General features: G+C 36.5%; 1 protein-coding gene across 1 annotated transcript in view; it reads right to left on the bottom strand.

Annotated features, from left to right (window-relative positions):
• Positions 1–23,367, bottom strand: part of SPAG17 (sperm associated antigen 17) — an 89,085-nt gene that overhangs the window by 55,387 nt on the left and 10,331 nt on the right. The window contains exons 4-7 of the mRNA XM_083855265.1: positions 10,302–10,433; positions 6,030–6,201; positions 3,734–3,928; positions 1,245–1,426 (exon numbers count right to left, since the gene is read on the bottom strand). Coding sequence (XP_083711391.1) covers positions 1,245–1,426; positions 3,734–3,928; positions 6,030–6,201; positions 10,302–10,433 — 681 coding nt within the window. The remainder of the gene's footprint in view (positions 1–1,244; positions 1,427–3,733; positions 3,929–6,029; positions 6,202–10,301; positions 10,434–23,367) is intronic.

Raw genomic sequence — 23,367 nt, 5'->3', positions numbered from 1 at the left:
AACAAAACCCAGTGCAATTCAATGGGATCCAAGTAAAGTTTAGTAAAAGTAAAGCTTGGACTCAGAGATTCTCCAGCAAGTCCAAAAGAACAGACTTAAGTCATCCACCTATGATTTCAGAACTTACATGCTCTCCACCTGTTTCTAAAAAAAACTTACAAATTTTCTTACTTCTGTAGGGCCCATGAAATTATAACTCCAATCTGTTGAAATCTGTTTCTGTGACAGATGTTTTTTCCTTTATTTCAGCTATAATATAGGTGCTTGCAGGATATTCAAAAGTAGAAACAGTTCCTTGTAACATGTGATTATACGGAAGATAAAAACTCTTTTCCCAGAAGAGGCTTGGCGCAGTAAGATTATATAAAGAGTATAATGATAAGTAATATTATAAGGAGCAAGCCCACATGATTCCACAATTAAGGCATTTTCAATGAATGCTTTGGAAACCACTGTGAGTTGTTTGTATACAGAATCTACTGTACTATAAATAAGGGTTAGAAGAATGTTGTTTAAGCCTAGAATGTCCTTTAATCCTAATAATACAGACTACAAATGCAGTAGGTTAAATTATAGCATGTTGCCTTACGTTATTTTGCTTTAGCAGTTTGTATTTTTTTACTGCTTACACTGTAGATTGAAAAATTTTACCTCGCTATACATGAGAATCTAGGATGGAAAATATTTCTAATGACTCACTTTCTCCTTCAGTGCCTGGTAATAGTCCTGACTCAGGAGGCTATAATGAGTAATGAGTTAAAACAATGCTTTGGACAAAAAGAAGCAGTACTAAGTATGATAAAGCAATATCATGTATCATAAAGTATTCTTGCATTCAGACATTTTTTTTTATGTGACTATTCTGAGGTGCAGTAAGTAGGCCTGATGTTATGAAGACAAAAAGATAACTTCTCTGTTATTTCATGCACACATATGACTCTCAAATAAGATGCAAACTGGGTCTATAAAGATGCTGAATAAATTTAAAACTATTTTACAACTCTACTGCTGTGGCTACAATATTAAGAAGCTCCAAATCAGGCATTTTTATTCAAAGGAGTCCTTGTAAACGAATGCTGAATAAAATTGTTGGATACATAGGAAATAATTTTTGTTTAAGATTGCAAATGTACTAACTACTGCTGTTCTGTTTCAGAGAAGACTTGAGATTAAATTCCTAACGTATTCTTAAAAGTTACAAACCTTAAAGCATGCCATGCACTGTAAAAACAGAATGTACTGACCAGCTTTTCACTGTCTGACCAACCAGAGGGAAAATCACTTTCTTTAACTAGGTAATGAAGCCTGGCAACTTCAAAGAGGCTTGATCCATGCTTTCCACTGCTCAGAACGGGCTCCAGGAATTTCCAAAATGTTTCCAGCTCTTTGTTAGCCTCATCTTCCTTTCTTTTCTCTCCTTCTATATCTAAAATATATAAGTATTTGACAAATCATGGTACAATGTCTCCCTTCAACATAAAGCACAAATCATGTATTAGTATTCTCTAGCTATTGTTAAAATATTTCTATCCTCAGAGTCTCAGCAAATATCTGACACCCAACTTTGGGACTGAAATATACCCCCACCTTATATCTTGCCATCATCTTCTATTCCAAGTAGTGTCATTGATCCTGAAAGAGACCTGTGGGGGTCATCTAGGAAAACTCATCTGCTCAAGCAGGGTCATCAAAAGCAGACTGCCCAGGACCATGTCCAGATGGCTTTTTGAGTACCTCCAAGAATGAAGACTCCATGATTTCTGGGCAATCTGCGACAGCATTCAGTCAGTCTCACAGTAAACAAGTGTTTCTTTGTCTTCAGGTGTTTCAGTTTTGCCATTGCCTGTTGTCCTGTCACTGAACACCAATGAAAAGAGCCTGGCTTCCTTTTCTTTGCACATTCCTTTCAGACATTTATACACATTGATGAGTTCCCTCCAGGCTCTTTCTTCTCCAGGGTAAACATATCCAGCTCTTTCAACCTCTCCTCATATGAGAGATGCTCCAGTCCTTTGAACATACTTGATGGACTCTCTCCTGTACTGAGGAGTCCAGTACTGGACACAGAACTCCAACTGTGGCCTCATCAGTGCTGAGTGCAAAAGAAAGTTCAAATCCCTTGACCTGATGCAGCCTTGGATACCATTAGCCTTGTTTGCTACAAAGGCACAGTGCTGGTTCATGTGCCATCACCCCATAGTCCTTCTGTGCAGAGCTGTTTCCAGCCAGTCAGCCCCCACCATGAACTGGTGCAGGACTTTGCCCTTGCTGAACTTTATGAGGCCCCTGCCAGACCATTTCTCCATCCTGTTGAGGTCCCTCTGAAAACCAGCATAATTCTATGGTGATTCAGCCATTCCTCCCAGTTCTGAATCATAAGAGTACTTGCTGAGGGAACCATTCTGATCACTAATGAAGATGTTCAACTGGACTCATACCACCAATCCCCTCTGACACCCTCTAAGTCAGAACATTCAGCCAGTTTTCAATCCAACTCAGTGTTTGCTTATCTAGCTTCTTTAGGAGAAGACTGTGCCAAAGGTCTTACTGAGTCAGGAGCAGACAATATTCACTGCTCCCTCCTCCTCTACTGAGACAGTCATTTTGTCATAGAAGGTTATCAGATTGGTTAAGAATGACTTCCACTGGCAAATCCATGCCAAATAACCAACTCCTTGTCCTTCATGTGCCTGGAAATGTTTCCAGGATTAGCCGTTCTATCACCTTGCCAGAGACTGAGAAGAGTCTGAGTGGCCTTTAGATTCCTGAATCATTCCTGCCGTTTCTGAAGATAGGAGTGATGCTTTCCTCCAGTCTTTAGGCATGTTTTCCAATTGCTGCGTTTTATCAAAAGTAATTGACAGTGGCCTTGCAGTGACATCACAGCCAGCCCCTCAGTATGCCTGAGTGAAACCCATCGGGTCCCATGGACATATGTGTGTCCAGTTTGTTTAAGTAGTCCCTAACCCAGTCCTTTTCCAGCAAGACTTTCCCCCTGTCTCTGGGGCCTGAAAATGCCAAAGGCCATTCATGATCATAAACCACTATTTCTTCTTTCAAGGTTCTTTAGCCAGTCCTTACAGGGAGGCTGTTTGCTGGACTGAATAGAGTTTACTGGTATCTTTTTTTGTACTGTAGAGTTCATAATTCTATTCTCATGACAGCCAAGTCGCAGGGAATAGTCACCTCCCTTGACCTGCTGGCTATGCCACTGCAGCCCAGGATAGTCAGCCATCACTGATGACACATATTTAGCTTGCTGCTTACCAGGATTCCAGTTCAAGAAAGGTGTTATAGCCTGGGGACAGCTGAGTACAATTACAGGGCAATATGCTGTGGCATTTTCTTCTGTGGCTGGGGACACAGTCTCAAAGCAGCCAACTGTCCACTCTCCTTGAAACTACCAAATGAGCCAAGTTTTCTTACCAGTACACTTCCTAACAACTCACAGAAGTATGCATTTGATAAAATGTTGTTCTTTGGTGACTACTGTGGCTGCAAACTCTGCCTGCTTAGTCAGTCCCTCTGTCTACTACTCAATTTTTGCACTAGCAAATCATTTGGTTTGGTGGCCAACCAATGGCAATACCACTTTGGCACTGGCAAACACAGCTGCTCATAGGTAGCATGCACAAACACAAGGCATGGAGAGGGAGAAAACCACAGCCAGAACAGTCATTCTCTGGATATAAAATTATGTCCTTTCTACATTTTTTTTAAATGACCAGATTACCTGCAGATGAAATAGAAGGTCGTCTTTTAAGTTTAGTTGCTTCTAAGTATATCTGCAGTGGTGCGTAATTCTCAGAAGAAATTTGAATTACATTTGAAATGTTAATCCCAAGGTCAGCCAAGACAGGCAACAACTGAAGATTGGGGAAACCCAGAATGATAAAGTAATGATGAGCACCATCATCTGGTTCATCATCTGTTCAAAGCACAACAAAAACAGATTAGAGTAAGAAAATTCATCAGCTAAACAAAATAATTTTTTTTACTTCACTATATGGGATAATGCCAATGAAGGTCAGAGAAACAATTATTTTATAAAATCATTGGGAAAATTACATATAAATTCAAAAATTATGTGCATAAAACTCAGATCTTCTGCACCAAACCACCTAGAACAGAGCAGGAAGAATAAAAGTCAGAAGTAATAATTGTTTGGAGAAGGACCAGGAGAAAAACTGCAGAAGCTGATTATAATCAGAATGTCATAGCAGCATTTCTGTAACTGCTCCTCTCAAAGGAGTTTAGTGTCAGGACATATCCACATGCTCTAATGGTAGTTTAAACTATCCTATTTCATCCTGCATAAAGCTGGACATGGAGCATACATAGAATAAGTTACTGTGTCTTACATGAAAGATTACCCAAGTCATAATAATTTCAAAGGATTAGCTGCAAGTATCAGCTGACTCACTGCTGACTCCTTCCTACCCAGCAGGTTCATGTTCACTAGATGTACTTCTTGGCAAAATCCTCATCAGCTGGTAATACCAGCTCACACTAGGCCTTTGACAGGGGCATATTGAAATTAATATTGAAGCGCAGATAAGAAGTTTCATTGAATGCCTGTTCTATTTGGGCTTATCAATTATGTAGAAATATGCACATTTCAATATTAAAGCAAAGCATTAAGCATAATATAAGTACAAATTAACTCTCTAAAAGCTCTGGAGTTGTGTAGTTTCCTTTCATGCCTTATGGAGAAATACAGGTAGTAAGACAGGCATCAGGTGATTTAACTCATCCAGTACAATTATTTATCCTAAGTTAACAGAAACTGCCTGCTGAAGGTCCTGTATCTCTCCATCAATGCTGAAACACATAGAGTTTGTGCAGACAAACCTGCACTAAAAGAAAACCACAGGTTTATACTCTATTTAGCATTAAGATCCTTTCTTATGCTTACTGACACATCACATGCCCAAGTGCTTTACTGACTCCTCATCTTGTGGGACTCATTTATCCAAGGAAGGAAAAAAGGTAGCCTGGCACTGGCATCTGCCTGTGCTCAGATATATCATAAATGCTGCTACTACCTGGAGCAGCAGGCTCTCTGTTGCTTGTAATAGTAGCTAAACATACAATAACATAGGAACTTAGATAGAGACTGACTTAGGAAGTCCAGGATGTATATTGCATAAAGCAAAAATCAAAACCAGTAGAAAACTAGCTTATTATTTCACTTGTAGTACTGAAATTGAAGTACATAAATTTAAGTCTCAGTTACTGCAGGAAGAAAATATATAAGCACATACTGGACATTAAATAATTTTTTAAAAGAAGACAGGTGTCTGCATAGTCACTTACAGAGATCCAAAAATTCCAGTGTATACATGCTGAAGACTGCTTGCCATTTGAAAATTATTATTATGATTATGCTAATAATCATGACAAGTGGATAACCATCAGTCAGTTCTAATCATCAGTGATTAGTCCATATGCAAAAGAGGAAAGACATCAATGCAAGTAGTCTCAAGATTACTCAAAAGCAGAAATGTTTAATTTCAGAAAGGTGACAATGTATTAGGGATGAACAATAAAATGGTTGCTAGCTAAAGGCATGGTCCTTATTTTTTTATTTTTTCCTTTCTTTATACAGCTATATTAAAACAAATATAAAGAGGGGAAGCTTAGATTGGATGTTAAGAAATGTTTCTTCACTGTCAGGATTGATCTGTCATCTCTGTTTTATAGTATAAGGAGAAAGCCACCTTTGGATACTGACACATTTAGTTATTCTGAAATCTTTCTGTAGGCTAAGTTTTCTGTAGGATTTGAGGATTTGTTTAGCTACTTTCTTTTTCATCTTACATATGCCCAAACATTTTGATGTCGACATGCTACAAAAACTTATCTGTATTTTACTTCTTGGACTGCACAATCCATCCTAACCCGGAGCAGAACACAGTGCCCTCTTCAAATACAAAGTGGCAAAGCTTTCATAGAGCCAAATAGATCTTGACTTTACAACATGGAACAAAACAAAGTACTTCAAAGGTTTATCATCATATATTACATACCAATATATTTTTTCTCTTCCACTTGTCCTCGTTGTTTCAGTTTGGTGTCCTTTTTAAGAGAGGTTGGTGCTGCTGACTTTTTTCCTTTACTATCTTTTCCAGGTGTCTTACCAGGAGGTTTAGCCTTTTCATTCTCTTTCTGTTTCTCTTTTTCTTTTTGCTGCTGTTCTGCCTGACAAGACGAATAAATGAAGTTCTCATTATAGCCTTTGTGAAGAACAAAAGTCAGGTATTCAATTTTTTTAATACTTTTCCCTCCCAGCTGCTATAATATTCATGTGGTGGATCTGTCTTGCACATCCTGCTTTTTCCTACTCAAACACATCATTCAGTTATTTATATGTTTTTACTCAGTCATAATGCTAAGAGTTCACATTAAAAAGGAACTGCAAGAGGTAGGTAGATAGTATACCCACCAAACAAACAAAATGTATACAGGTAGAAAGATGAGTAAAAAATCCCTGTGCCTTAGTTACTTCCACTTGCACTTGCATGAACCAGAAACCTTCCTTGGACTGAGGGGAAATACGGCAAAAATTCAGTATCTGTTAATATCTTTAATATCCCTGTTAACACTCTTGACTATAGTGTAAAATGGCACCAGGACTATTTTTCTTTGATGTAAATATCAGTCTAATGCAAACTAGAACCAAGAGTTGTGCATTCATTTCACACAGGATATTACTCACCCATTCTCATTATTTTCAAACAAAAACACCTACATAAAGCTCTTCCCAGTAATTTAAGAGTACAGGATGAAAAAAGGTATCCCAAAGCCTCACACTACAAATCCAAAAAATTGAGAATAAGTCTAAAATTAAAACAATCAAAAAATATTAAGGTAAAGTAGGTTCTGGAAGAAACTCTCCACCTTATTTTTGCCCAGCAGAAATACATTTGAACTATGTGAAAATTATGTTTCAGGATTATAAAGCTAAATAAAATAAAATAAAATAAAATAAAATAAAAATATTAACTTAACTTACAGTTACAATCCTGCTGATGTCACTTTAAAGGCTATTAAAGCAATTAGGAAAGCCCTTCGTGCAAATGAGAGAGGGCTTTTAATGCTATATAGTTGCTTTCCCTCGATCCAGCTGGAATGACACCTTAAGTTTTAGCTTTCATATTTTCTAGATTTTGTACTGCATTAGTATGTAACTCTGAACTTCACATAAAGTGTTAGCAAGTTCTCTTCACAGTTTAGTTAGAGAAAACAATCCTTTTTCAGCCCAAGAACCAAGGACACCATTGCAGCTTCAGGCCCGAGACGTATAAACAGTGAATCGTGGAAAGCAAACTGGGAGGATGGGACTTCATAACCTGAAGCTGTAATTGGACAACCCAAATATGTAAATGGATCAAAACTTATAAAAGTGTGAAAACTTGTGATCTGTCATCCATCTTGGGTGTAGTCTCAGCCAGGCTCTTGTACTGCCCTAGGTGTGTCCTGTAAAGGCCTTTTAATAAATAAGTACTTAATTCCTTTAACACCGTCCAGCCTCTGTTTCAGGTAGTCTCTTTAGGCATCAGAAAAGCAGACTTTCCAGCTGTGGAAGTTGTACTTAGTTCAAATTCAAAATCAAACCAGAAAATCTTTTCCTGCTTTTCCCTTCCTTCTTGAATTTCATTTCTGTAAAATTTAGAAATGTCTTTGACATATTCCTGAAACTATTTCCATTGTGTAATGAAGGATTTGGAGGCCTTCATTATTTTCTTTCAAATTTGTTCCACCTTTGACATTTCAAATTAGAAATTTTGATAGTACTTCTTTGAATTCTAAGCTGAAGAACACACCAGACAGATGATACAACCATCATGCCACAAAGTTCACAATCAACTTCATCTATTGCATCTGAATCATTTTAAGTAATTCTTAAATAAGCAGAGACATTTCTGAACTTGCCAAGATTCTAACAAAAAACACTACTTGACCTTAATACTTTAGCAAGTAAAAGCCTTTCCCTTCTTGGACTATTTCCTTTGCCTTTCAATGTCATATTTCTCCTTCCCTACAAGGTGCAGCTTTTTCTGGAGTTTGTAATAATCCACTAACTTCTGCAATTTTGTTATTTTAAGCTTCACATTACAAAATTTTACTACCTCAAACAGTTTTCTAATTCAGAGACACACCTCTTCTGCATAATAGTTTAAATACGCACACGTGTCAATTTATGACAAGCTCCTGCTCCTAATGAAATACAAAAATTTACTAATGCCCTATTTTTGGTTATTTACATGGTATATTAGTTCTGCTGATCCATTCTATTAACTGTATCTATTTAGGAAAAAATCCCAAGGACAGATATGTTTGCTTTCTGAGAACTGATTTGTGAGTAAAATCTTGTTTTCAACACCCAGATTGTTGGCAACAGAACTTGCATTGTACAAGCTAGTTGGAAAGGATTAAAAATTTTATGGCAGCCAATTTAGAGATAGAACTCTAAATTAGAAGTCAATTTCTGCCCACTCTGTACTCCAGAGCATTCTCATATCCAAGAGCCTTCCAATTCTTGACTCTGTCCTTGTGTTTTCCTGTCAAACACTGATACAGATACAATTCAAAGGAGGTGACAACTTTTGCAGACAGTTTGGCTAAAACAGGGAGGTAAGTGCTAGAGACTCTTCAGCCTTCAACATTGACTATCCTCAAATTAACCAGGGAAATAAAATTACAGTTAGAAGACTAATTTTGCTAAATCAAAGCTCGAAAGACTCCATTTTAATATTGCCATTAAACTTCAAATTTTTGTTTGACACTTTACTTACAAGAATTGATTGCTATCTAAGAGAAAAGCCATTTCTTCTCAATTCACTATTAACAATCTATTCAATAGCTTCAGCCTCTCAATTTCTTTTCAGATTGAAAACACATTATTTTTCCCATATTCTTCATATATTTCTGTCATTTAAATTATCATGTTCCAATAAATTGACTTCTGTGGGAACAGGACACAATTTAATGAATCACCTAGCATTTAATGTTTTTGTGATTCATCCACCAACTACTCCTACAAATAAAATTGTTGCTAAAGAAATTTACAGACTTTCCAGCTATACAAAATCCATTAAACTATTTTCTGCTTGCATCTTTTACATACACAGATTGCTTAGATTTCCATGTCATCACACTCCACATTATAGCTTTTGATCAATTAACAGGGTAAACTTAGTGCAGCAATTATATGACTTTCTGATAATTAACTGACTTTCTTCAGTTTCATGAATGTTGGAAAAGGACTATAGCAAAACCAACTGTTCAGTAAGTTGTTGAAATGTACCACTGACAACTCCAAAAGATTTTAGAAATAAATCAGATGTCTGATCTGTGATCCTGTGCAAGCTTGGTGAAATTCCTCCTAGAACACATAAGCAATCTGTTCAAGACAATCTTGGAGCTAGTAGTGACAACCTTGGAGACAAATGGAAGCAAGTTTTGGGAACACTGGAAAATGTGGCACCTGGTTCTGAGAAGCAGACTTCAAAATATGTGCTGTATTGAGAGAGTTCAGGGGAGAGGAACGTACATAACAAAAAACGAACAACCATGACACATATTTGGGTTTGTTTAGTTAAATATGTAATAGATTCTGTAGAATGGAGTGTAATGTTCCCATACACAGGGAGAACTGAAACAGGTTTAAATGAGAGTAGGGTTCGTAGGATCAGAAACCTTTTCCAAATGCATGTGTTGCAGAGATGGTTCAGAAATATTACAGATTGCCATGGAAAAGCAAAGATGCAGCACTGGAAAGTTTCAAGAAAAGGTTCAACAAACATCTGCCAGGAACAGTTTATGTAAATATTATCCTGCCTTGATGCGAGAGGATGGAAGAGATAACTTCTCCAAATTCTCTCCAGAGAGGAGATTCATAACAAGAACTCCCTCATAGTCTGCTCTGTGTCTATCCTTGATACCTCCCAAGTAACAACCTCTCCTACCTTTACTTCAGCAGGGATACATTCAGCTGTTCCTAGCTCTGTTTTCTATTGGTCCTAAGACTCAGCTAAGCCATTACTAGCTCTCACTCTAGCAAAGACTTCTTCCAAAATACTTTTGCTTTCTTTTTCCCCCCACATTCTCATTGGCATTTGAGTAATTGAGAACTTCAACCACAAAATCTAATCAACTTAGAAAAATATTTCCAATCACATTTCTGTTTAATTACAGTTCTAGAAAGCCGAATATGAGAAGAAAGCTGAATTTATGGAAGCAACACCAGAATAGAAGTGTCTTCAAAACCGTAATGTTCCTAGGGCATACTATAGTACCTTCTTTTCCTCTTCTCTTCTGCTCTGGTCCTCCTGTTTGAGACAAAGCAATTGAAATTTCAGCAGCTTTCCAGTTAGTGTTACAGGAATTTCTTCACCCTGGTCCAGAAAGACTTTGGCTAATTCCATCACCTGCAAAGGAAAAAAATCACAACAAAACTACTACTCCCATAGTTTTAATACTGTACTCCACTCATATTTATTTGCATGCTGAAATGAGGAAGTGCTAGCTCACTTTGTACCATGTGTGGGTCAAAATGGCCACATTTCTAGAAAAAACAACATATCAGTAAGACACACCATTATTCTTTGGTTCCAAAGACCTCAAATAAAGTTATATCAACTATAGTATGAGATAAAACTAGAATGGAAAAAACCTTCTATGATTTATGAGAAAGACAACAGACACAGAGTTCTCACAGGAAAATGTAATTTTCTTTAGGTTTTAAACAAAGAAACAACATTAGGCAACTACATATTATAAAGTAATAAATTAAAAAGCATGTAACAGCAAATTAAGGGCAATAGTTTACAAAGTGACCAGTGTCTGAGGGACTAGCACGAAATGAAAGATAAAAACTTCTTGAAGGGAATTTGAGAGGGTCTGTCTTGGTGAAAACACACCCCCTCCCTGTGTAATTCTGATTCTGTTGGTATGCAGCCTAATTGGGGTGAAATAAGGCTATTGAGTTTTCTTAGGGTGATGACAGCAGCGGGAACATACAGCTGCATTGTCCAGATGTGTGGCATTGACAGGCTGTTTTATGGCTATGTTTTTTACAGCTTGTTTCCACTAAATTTCATACAACTCACTAACATCTGGGCCGTTTTCCTTGGAGCCTCATAACCACTTTATTTACTGCGAAAAAAATAAAATAACATAAAAATACTGTTAAAAAGTTGTTATATGTTTCTTTTCACTTGTGCTGTGTCTGTAATAAAGTTCACCTATGTAGGAAGCGCTGTTGAGGAATAATATAACCATAATATTTTCTTACTTTTGTTTTTAAGCAACCATCAGTTTTATTTATAACCATGGACCGAATTAGGTGTTACTCAAATGTTCTGACATGTTTCTCTTTTCTCCTCATGGAGCAATTACAGTTGGGCACATATGGCGTCAATTTTGCTTGCTAACACTGAGACAATGAAGGTGCACACTGCATCTCATTGAACTGTGTCTTGTCTAATGCAAGCATCACCATTAGCTTTGAGCTTCCATAGATTCTTGCCTAGTTTAGAAATGTTCACTTCTCACCTAAATGTTGCCACTAAAATGCTTCTCTGAATAAAGCAAAGCCAAATCAGAATCCGGACTATTTTCTCCCAAATTATTGTTTCATGCAAATGAAAGCAAGAAGCAGAAAAAGAAATGTCTTAAAGTTCAGGTTTTTCCCAAGTCACATAACAGGGAGACAAATCAAAACATGCATTTTAAAACCCTTCCAAAACAATCCTGCTCCTGAAACATTAATAAATCTAATGATCTTAACATACACAAAGGAAGATACATTATGACTAAAATGAGTTTTGCTTTGCATGTTTTGTACTCAAAATAAGACTGGTCACTAGCTCAACAAGCAAATTATAGAAGGCTTCTGGAAAGACCCACTGACATCAGAGCCACAGCAGAAAATCAAGGACATGTTAAGAATAAGATTTAAAAATTACCACAGACTGTGGGCACAGTAGAATCGACTAGTTATTAAAAAAAAAAAAAAAAATCACACAGATTTAGGCACACAAATCTGTGCTCTGAAATAAAGAGAGTTTGGTAGAAATATCATAGTCATTTCCCTTAGAGAGAAAAGTTCTCATAAGGTTTTCTTTTTTTTTTTTTTTCAGAATTGATGTTAACAGCCTCTGGAAAATGATGCTTCTCGCTGGCCTAATGTAGATGAGTTGCACATTTCTTGAAACACAATAGAGGGGAAATTGAGGGATTCTGGAAGGATTCCTGAAAAGTGTATATATAGTAACCCAGCTCAATGGCAGTTGCTGATTTATTGTTCATGGAAGAAGAAAAAAGTGCCTAGATTCTTAAAGCCCATTCTTCCTGAGAATTTTAAAGTATTTTACCAGTCAAAAGCAGTGCATAATCATTATTCCTACTTTGCAGATTTTGTAGAATACAGGAATGAATACAGACTTGATGAAGTAGAGTGGGTAGGAAGGACATATTTTCTTATGTTAGCCATGAGAAGTATAACCAAAACTATTTAACAGGAATACATTCCATGATTATGAAAAGAGGTCACACAAATAAAACAAGGACAGAATGAGTGCACTACATTTGGCAGTACAAAGAAAGCAAATATCTTTTCATGCAGAAATGTAAAATATGCTTTATACAGGAGGAAATTAAAACCAATCTTAAAGACAGAACATAGATCAACCCATGCACAGTAGATAAAAGAAATTAAATTTATTACACGTCCATATTTACTTTATCTGTGATCCTGTGAATTACGCAGGCACTTGGCATAAACATCTAAAACTCTACAGAGCCTCAAGTGAAAAAGAACTACCAAACAAAAACCTCAAGACAAAACTGGGTAGGAATACAGAAGGAAGTTTTTCGGATACTATGGAGTGGATTTGTTTACAGATTGGCTATACTTCATCCCACCAGTGACGATCTTTTTCTTATGTGAGAAACCATGGAAACTTGGATGGACAAACTTAGTTAGGTAGGGCCTCTTTTCCTTTAAAGCAAGAGGAAACTTAGCATTCCTCACACAGCAGGGGTCACACTGGCGAAGTGCAGAAAGGCCTTGGCGATGCAGTATTTGATCTCATATGGTGGCAGTATGAACCACGCAGAGATTTAGCTGTCTGGTGCAAAGGGCACGTATTTCCAGCCACTCAAACACTGCATGAGTGCTTGTAAGTGACCCTACACTACTGACAGATGTCAGCGCCACTGAGATAGCAGAGAGGTCTTAAAAGTTAGGGAAACATTTAAAGCCAGAGACTTTGGGCTATCATTCTTTGAAATGCCTCTTTTTCGAGATACAGTACCATTGTGGCTGTCAAATCATAATCAGAAAACCTTTGAAAAAAGATAAATCAGATTATAAACTTTTACAGCTTTAGTACTGTACTTGGCAGCAGTAACATTGCTTGCTATGAAGTGGTCAGCCCACTTCACAGCACAGTTCTCCCAGACCCAGAGTGAGCTTTCTAAAGCCCTGCCTTCCCTCTTGTTCTTGAAATTGTAAGAAACCCAGACCATCACATATGCCTCAGACTCACATACCACTTCCTAAAAGAAACAAAACAGTTTCTAGAAAAACCAAGTAAGTAAAACCCCTTAGTTACTGACACAGTTCAAGTTAATTTGAAGCAAGATAGTCATCAGTCAAGAGGCTCTGAGGATTACACAAGCAAGTTGGTAATTATTATTCAGATGTATTTTCCTGAGGAAAGTAATAAAAGGAAGGGAAAAAAAAGTGATCTTGACTTATTACAATCTCCTGTCAGTCTTATGAGTCCTGCACAAGCAACTTTTAAGAAAGACTAGGGGACAAAAGCTGTGTCATACTGATAATTGTTCTTTCTAAAGAAGACTTCTTTACACATACTATTAAATATTTCTGACTCTGCCAATGTCATTTCATTGACTAAAGCATACTACAAGCAATCATTTTGAAAAAATACCAGGAAGGATCTGAGTTAACAGAAATAACTTTTTTCAGATGACACCTTCAGCGTGTTGAAAGAATTCAGTTTCGCATATTAGACCTAACTTAATTTTAATTCTCAGAATCTCTTCTCACCTATGATGTCAAAAGACCACTTGCTCAATCATTATCTTTCACTAGTGAATTAATGACTCACAGTTCAAAGAGAGCTTAAGGACTCACACAAAAATCAATAAATCAATTGCATATCTGAGCAGAACTCTATATAACACTTATGTATCCATAAGGTAGACTGTAAAATCTAAGATAAGCTAAATGAGTAATCCTTGTTAATCAGTGAAGATGTATTCCAGAGAATAAAAATTATTAAAGTGGATTTGATGACTCCTTCTACCCCACAGAGTCCTTTTCAACTAAACCTACTGAAATGAAGCAATACTGAATAAATATGAACGTTGTTCATATGCCAAATATCTTCCTGTCTATTGTGAGAACATTTCTCAAAGCAGAAGCAAATGGCTGCTTGTACTCTAGAAAAATAACTTGTCACTCATATGAGTAAGTCTGTTTTTTGCCAAAACACAACACAGCTTGATCTGGTTAGCTGAAACCTATTAGAATTATCCATTGCAAGAAAGTCTGTTCTCTAAACCAACCTCTCTCTACAGAAAATCTGCAACCTGAGGGGATATTTTAACTGATTTAATCTCAGGGATGCTCTATGACAATCTTCTAACACACATGTACAGCATTATCTCAGGTACTTATTGTTTTAATAAAAACAGAAATGGTGAATAACCTAATTTCAGTAAAAATGAGAAAATACATAAAAATAAGGAGGGTTTTATTAAGGAGCTCATACAGGAGCTCTCACCATTTAGGATATGCTTCTCCTATGGCTCCCTGACTATCAGCTGCTATGAAAACCAGACTTTAAGGGATACAAATACCCAGTGATTGGAAAGATCAGGCATTAGCCCTGCTATCTCAGGCAGGAGTTCTGTGCACAGGGAAGGTTTTCTCACGTGACCTTTCATATATCTGTTTTCTTTTAACACTGATTGGGGGCAAATAGTTGAAGCAGCATTTAAGTGATTTCAGAAGAACCCCTACAGAACCCAGGCCCTTTAAGAAAAAGAGGGCAGGCCAGTCTGTTGTGATTTGTGCTCAGATGAAGGGATATATTTCTATGATCAAATACTGAAATGTTTACATTTCAGTGGGATGAATCTGCCCAGCAAATCTTTCCATTATGGCACAGAATATTTTAAGCTTCTGAGAAGTAAATTGTCTCCAGCAATTTCAACCAACTGAATCCACACAATGAACACCACAAAGCTAAAATATTTAGTCACGCTTCTCTAACATTGCATCTGGCTAGGAAGAGAACCCAATCAGAGGTAGAACAAAAAGATTAAGAAACAAAATTGCCTCATCAAACCTTGTGCTGGCAGAACCCATCCAGCTACATCTTGACAGAATTTTCTAAGCCACATCAGAATATTTGGGCCAGGTAGTTCCAATGGTCTTGGCACCACAAAACTGCACAGGATCTTTCCTTGTTTGGTCCAGCTTTGCAACAGGGCTTTTTTATTATTTTCATTTATTTATTTATTTATTTATTTATTTTGGTGACGGATTCTGGGATTAGTTTCTGTACTTGAGAAAAATGTCATACCCTTTATAGTCCTTAATGAACCTATTACAGTCCCCCAAGGATTTTGAAGACAAAAAAACAGAAGACAGAATTGCCTTCGGCTACTTCAGAGAGTCCCTCTAACACTCCAAGGATGACATTCTCACAGACATAATTGCTGTTTCCTCTAGTTACAGAGACATCTCAACAAAACCTGCACAGAAAAAGCAGAAATTTGATATTTGCATGTATGCAGCAACTCTTGTAATCTGTGAGGCAAATCCAAACTCTCACCAGTGTTCTAAAGCAGATTTTTAAATACATAGATGAATTTTAAAAGGTTACCAATTGCCTTTCCTAGAAAATAAATGGCCAGCAATTTGAGTATTATGAATGGCCTCAGGTCAAATAATTACAACTAACAGTAATAAAATAAAAATGCATGTTTCTAAAATCCTAGCTTTAGGGTTCTATGAAGAGTCATTATTCTGAAATGAAACTAGAAAATGTGCATGTCAATTGCCCCATGTAAATAATAGAACCCCACCTCTCAGACTGTAGGAAACAAAATTAGAAAACACAGATCATTTTCCTGCTCAAGCTCAAGACTTTTTTCCCCAATTTTAACATTTACAAATTCTGGTACTTCTTAACATGACACATTGTTCCTGGAAAGGGATACTGAACTGTAGACACTTAAATTGACTGCGAACAGCCACTGCCTGGTTCATAGCAACATTGGTTTCATCTCATGGAATAATTAAATCTGAATGGAAGGCATACAATTTGATAACTTAAAGGACTACATAGGCCACTTTATCAAGCAGTGGTATCAGATGCTCTTACAATGGCAAAGGCTGATGTAAATACATGCTAAACCTAAATTAACCAATTCTTTCCCTAACATCCTTTTAAGTAGATTGACCTAAATACTGGGAACCAGTAGGCAGAGTAGTTATACCCTCCTCAGAAGATAAGGCACTAAATAGCTCATTTAGTGGATCATTTATAAAACATCCTATATTCTGTACTATAAACTGGTAGGAGCTTGGTAACAGATAGAAAAGAGCTGAAAACAGATGAGTAGATAATGCCCAGAGAATGATTTAAAGTCCCTTAACCTTCCCTGAAGCCAGTACATCCCTAAAAGGCATATTCATTTAGCAACAATTCCCAAGTGTACAGATTAAACCTCTGAATATCCACACAGTTTAAGGGCCAAGTCCTTCTGCAATAAAATTCTCTTCACTTGCATCCACACAATAGCACTTGACAAAGGCTGACTGGAGAACTGCTCCATTTTATTATGACATTTAGGAGTGCAGTATAAAATTTATTTTGTACTGGAATGAAAAATAAAATTAAGTCTTTCTATCCTTCTAACCATTCAACGTGGCTGCCAAAGCTGTTTCTAGTGTCAAACCCTTTCATAAAAACAATGACACCAGATAAGTTTTGGCTCCTGAGCTGTTCCATTTTACACCAACTTCTAAAATTAATTTCGTTCCATTGCAATGAAAACAAAATCTTTCTAATTTGTATGAGGAAAAGAACTCTATTGACATGCATACATAGAGTAAGAAGGTTTGGTTTTGATAGGGCTATCTTTACTTTTGAGAAAACCTGATTTTGACCATAACCTTTGTTATGATGCTGTGTCATAATCCATACACTTACACAAAAATAGGAAAGTTTTGACTGTATATTTCCCCAAGAAATAAAAAGGCTTTCTTAAAACTACTCCTGACTAGCATTATGTGGGAAACCCTTTTCTTGAGTGCCCCACATCCTGGCAATTACTGAATTTGCTCTTCTCCCAGTGCCAGACAACTCTTCTGAGCTCATACTTGGTGAAAATATTCCTTCTCATAAGTGCTACATCTCTCTCATAAGTGTTATGACATTAAAAGTCCCTTTCACATCAAGGAAAACTCAACATTTTTGATTTTTCAACCCTAGGAGTTTACTATAATGAACACAAATAAATGCATACTCCATGTCCCTAGTGCTACCCTCCTTTTTTTTTTTTTTTTTTTTTTTTTTTTTTTTTTTTTTTTAATTTTTCTTTTTTTATTTTTCTGAAGATGCTGTTAGACATAATGATGAGAGGTTAAAAAAGGGACATAGACAATAGAACGATATAAAGTAATAGAAAAGGCATAAGGTATTTAAGGCCTGCTTACAGGAGGATATGAAAGGTATTTAGAAAGAGAACATCTATTCTTAATTTTTTAAAAAATTAAATTCATGCCACTGGGGTGAATAAGAGAAGATAGTTTTGAATAATTGTACACATGCATACACATTTAAAAACATATATTTTAAATATATCTATTATCCAGCTATAATTACATATAATAAAATAATTATACATAATACAATATACAAATACATGTAACATTTCATAATATAGTAGGAACACCTATCCCAGGAAGCACACACTCAGTTCTGATTTAAAGTGGACCTTCTCTCTACATCATAATGTGATCAGTGCTTCAAATAATCTTACCAGCAGCAACTCTCACTTCATAAGTCTACACTCTACATATTTCTAGCAAAGCATAAATTCACAGGAATGCTTGAAAACTGCTTTACATCCACTGCTTCCTGGCTAAATTTATTTCATTTTTTTCCACTTGGGCTTGTTAATTGTTACGTTTTATTATCCCACAGAATTCCTTAATATCTTGGTTATATATTTTGTGCTGTGACAGAAGAGGAATCTGTTTCATGTACACCCAGAAAACTCAACGATTCTTCTGTATCTGCTACAGTCTGTTGCCTATTAAGGCAAGAAGTACTGTGAACATCATGCAATTTCCCAAGGATTATGGCATCACAATCTTAGGGAGAAAAACAACAACAACAGTAACAACAAACCCAAAGAAAAAAAAACAAACCCAAAACATGTACAGCATAAATAATTTTAAAACAATAACATTCTATTTCTAACCAATTACCTTTGAATCCTTTAAATGAACTGTACAAAACATGAGCCAATTAAGATTTAAGTGCAAGCCCTCAACTGAACTGGATTTTAATGGCAAAACTATGCATATAATGCTTGGCAATAAAAGGATCTAGCTTGGGGATATCTTTGGTTTGTTTATTGAAATGGCACAACTAGTTGGTATCTCAGTATGCCTGGTGATAAGGGGTGGCTGTTATGTATCTTGACAGTAAGCCTGGAGCTTCTCCTGCTTTTATCCACCCAGAGGCTTGAGGTTTTTGAGCTGACACTGCTTCCCTGTTGGCAAGGTGGTAAAATAAAGCGAGGTTTTGTTTGAAAACAATGAGCCATGCAGACCTGGAACAGGAAAATCAAACAAGTCCGGTGTTCACCCAGCGATGACAAAATGTAGGATGATTTCTAGTCAAAATATTGTATTAACTTCTGTTTAAATATTTACAGTTTCACCATGTGATTTGAAATCTAATGTTTGCTTGCTCATCACACGTGAATATCAGAGATAATTCACATAAATCAGATGGGATTACAAGATCTTGGATAGTGTAATTTAAAACTCCTCACTATTTCAGATTCAATGAAGAAAGGAAAAAAAATAATACAACAGATGCCAGCAGAGATAAGGATGAGTTTATTTTTTAACTGTATCAGAGAAAAAAAAAATCATCAACATGGCATAGGTCTGGTATTAAATTGAAACAATAGAAGAATCAATATAGAAGCGGGAAAAGTAGGGCTAATCAGCAATTATTCTGCTTTATATTCAGAAAAAACCCACAGATAATACGGTTGTCTCATTTCAATAAAAGCAATTATTTACAACTGCATCAAGAGAAAGTTGCAAAAAGGCAGCTTGTAAAGCTAGGAATACCAAAAATCAGCAGACCTGGACAACATAATTAAAGTATTAAAACCAGGTAGCTGAGGAACTCTTTGTACTACAAGTACCGACTTTAACCAATTCTTGGAAAACAAGGGAAGTTTTATAGCAAGTAAAAGAGAATACCACACCAATACTTAATAAAGGGAAATTAGAATAATGTATATACTGGCAATACAATGCTGATCATTGCAGAACAACCAAGGAGATGTTATTTCTTTAATGTCCTAAAAGAGGATTCGAAAGGCAATAAATAAACGGCGGGTAAAATAATTATCAATTCTATTTTGGTCTCTTAAAGAAAAAAAAATAAGGAGGCCTTTTCCCAAAAAGAATAGCTTTTTATGGTATGGATGCAATTCTATTTGAAACAGAAAATAAGATACAGTGAAAATCAGAATTGCCTAAGTTCTGTGCTCCTGGATAGGAAGGAAAGAAAAAGAGGAGAAAAACGGCATCATTGTGTTGGCATAATTTAAACCTACACAGGGTATAGGTTTAAAAAAAAAAGGAAAAAAAAAATTCTGGAAACTTTCTACTGCACCAAACACTTCCACTACATCTGAGGTCTGAAGCCTAGGTAATTAATTTACCTTTTCCTTTCTAATATGAATGTCTTCTCCAATCACCTCCTTCTTCTACCTCCTGCAAGTTATGGCAGATATATATACATAAAAAAATAATAATTATACACACACACATGTACACACGTGTGTGTATATATATATATATATATATATATATATATATATATATATATATATATATATATATATATGCCAGTAGAGTTAGTTATCAACCTGGTGATTAACAGCTGAGAAAAACAAACTTACAACTGATTTATGCTGCTCCAGTCTCATGGAATTCCAGGATGAGAATGGGACACAATTTGGATTTGGCATCTGATCTGGTAATATTTTTCAGTTTGGCAACTATAGCAGAAAGTTTTCTGAGAGAAACAACAACTAATTATTAATTCTTGTCTCATAGTAGAATAAAGATTAATAGTTTTAATTACATCTTTTTGGTTACACAGGATGACTTGTCCCAGAGATGAGTGAGAGCAGCATGGAAGGATGCTTCTGATACTAGATTTTAATTTTGCTGGCTTCTCAAGCACAAGAACATGTTTAGAAGGCAACATTCTGGAATCCACAACAAAACAAAATTTCTCTCATCTCTGCCAGTTGTGCCTTTTTCAACTTCCCACAAACCTTTTTCCCAAGCATCTCAACTTATCTGACAGAACCATAAAACTCTTCCATGTCTCTCTCCTTCTGATCCCTCTCTCTCGTGGCTCTTACTCAACTGGTCATTTCCAGCAACACTATTCATCTTCTTCCACTCATCTGAAGGAGTGTCATGAGGCTCCATCTGCTTTCATAGTCACCATGGAACCACCTTGCAGCTCCAGCTTCTTTCCTTATTAGTATGGGACATGATTCTTTCTCAGAAATTCCCAGGTAACACAAATGCAACTTTCTATCACCTGACCCATGACCCAGTAAGTCCAACAAAACTGCAAAATAACTCTTAAAAGATAAAGAAACAAAATTAAGATCCTTTAATCCACACAACTCCTGAATTCAATTTCACCAGAAGTTTCAAGGGGGAAGTAGGGGAAATAACAACAACAACAAAAAAAAATCAGCCTCATGAACAATTCCAGTGTGGAAAATTTAAGCTTGAATTGATTTTCAAAATTCAAAGTTTGGAAACCAGAACATTTGTAAGTACTTAAAAAGTGCAGTTGCCTATCTCAAACACTGTTAGGCCACAGAAAGATTTTGCCATGAGATTAGCAGAGAAGGCAGCGACAGGATGGTGCTAACTCCAGGTCTGGTGGAAGCAAGATCTGGCTAGCACATCCTGGGTAACATACATGGACAAAAATTCCCACTGTGGCAAACTGTGTAAAGAAGCAACTGCTCATAGGCATATCACTAGTCAAACAAAGATCACCCCAAGGTTTGGGAGAGATGGCATCTGTGGCCACCAACGACCACCAAAGCCCCTCTGGATACCTGAAACTTGGACTGTAGACAACCAAAGATAAAGGTGGTATTATTGTCCAGGTGTTATTTCAGACCTAGGGGAAGGTTAACAAAGCCTAGGGAAAAGAATGTATCACTGATAATGGACACAAATGGGGAATCTGTGAGCTACAAGGACAGCCAGCTCAGCAACTGTGCTGAAATCAGCTCCAACTGGATAAAAGGTAATTCTGGCATGGGAAGGTTGTGAACACTGATCCCAGAAACCCACTGACCCCAAAGAAAAGAAAGACTGAGCATGCAGACTAACCAGCATTAGAGGTGAGGTAATAATTTAACCAATAGCGTAAGAGAACTGTGTAACCAACAAGCATTAATTCCTTTGTTTGCTAAAATGTAGAGATAATAAAAAGTTTTGAATGACGTTGGGACCCCCCCAACAAAAAGTCCAGTGTGAAGAAGGACTAACAGGATGCTGCTGGATCCACGGGGGGTGTAATTTTCTACTTGAACTCTCTCTCTCTCCCCCCTCTCTCTTCTATTTCTAATTCATTGTTAAATAAAATCTGTACCATTGACTTTGGCATATGGTCTTGTTGGCACCTAATTTGGGCAGAGGCATCTCTCAATAATCAGATCTTAACAATATTATCATATTTAGTAGTGGCAAAATATCTTTTTACACACAATGTTATTAACCTTAAGGGAAAACTGATCCAACAAACAGGTGTGTAAACAATAAAAAAATAAACATCTTGCTGATTAAATACATATATTTTTAGTTGTAGGTCTTGCTAGAAAAATTGTACATGATAAATTATGAAATATGTTGATATATTACAGGAAGCATAATATTTTCCCTTTCATATATAGGTGAAAAAATTAGTTCCTCAGCATTTTTATGAGAGAATAAGTTTATCATCATTCAATTAAGTGCTAGAATTAGTACAAAATTACCAAGTGGGACCTCCTACCCCCATCAAGTCATGTAAGGGACAGAAAAGGTGTTAGACACCTAATTCTCCTGGATTTGGAAATCTTTTAGCTACATATTTATAAACCCTGCCCTGAGCCTCTTCACTTTGTACAGTAAGAGTGATATGAGATACAAACCAATAAAATTATAGAAAACCTGAAGGGGAATAACTTAGAGCAGACAGCAGTAATTATTTTAATATGACATATAATTAGCTTGCCATATATCATGAGCTGTTTGTTAAAGGTTCTTGACTAGTAGCACTGCAGACTGCTGCACTGAAATTTATTTAAACCCTTGCATTTCAGTGGATGCAAAGTGTAAGACCAATGGCATGGGTAACAAGATTACTACTAACATCAATAATAACCACATTACTACACATGTCATTAGTTTCAAATTCACACACATGTACATGTCATATTTTCAAAGACCATTAAATGTCAGGAATCTCACAGTATCTCTAAAAACGAATATGGAAACTTGTGGAAATGGCAGCACGTTGAATCCTGCCACAGAGAACAGAATGTGGCAATGACAGAAATGCTCCTCTCAGAAGAACTTTTCACAGCCCTGTGATCTGTGCCAACTTTGTATTTGTTTATCTTTGCTTGTGGAAGCTGTGATAGCAGTGAAAGCTTTGACTGCTCAAACTGCACATGGAATGTAAGTGAATGTTCAGGAGCAAACTCTGCCCAGAGAGGTGGGATCTTAATGCTGTGGCAACATGATCGATCTTTTAATTTGCTACAGCCTGAACGGAAACTGAGTCCAAGCAAAAGGTCAGAACAGGCATTTTATATTCTGTGTTAAAGGAGGGGAGGAAAAAATGTCTTTGAGGAGTAAAGTAAGTAGCTAATGAGACACAGCACTGACAGCTGGAATTTAATAAGTGTCCACTTCACAGGGAAAATTGCTCTTAGTAATTAAATACAGGTATCATACAAGACTTCTGTTTAGAGCTAGAC

Source organism: Zosterops lateralis (assembly GCF_965231275.1).
Source record: "Zosterops lateralis genome assembly, chromosome: 2".
NCBI classification, from domain to species: Eukaryota; Metazoa; Chordata; class Aves; order Passeriformes; family Zosteropidae; genus Zosterops; species Zosterops lateralis.
The sequence above is the reverse complement of the archived record's forward strand: the minus strand, read 5'-3'. Positions and strand labels throughout refer to the sequence as shown.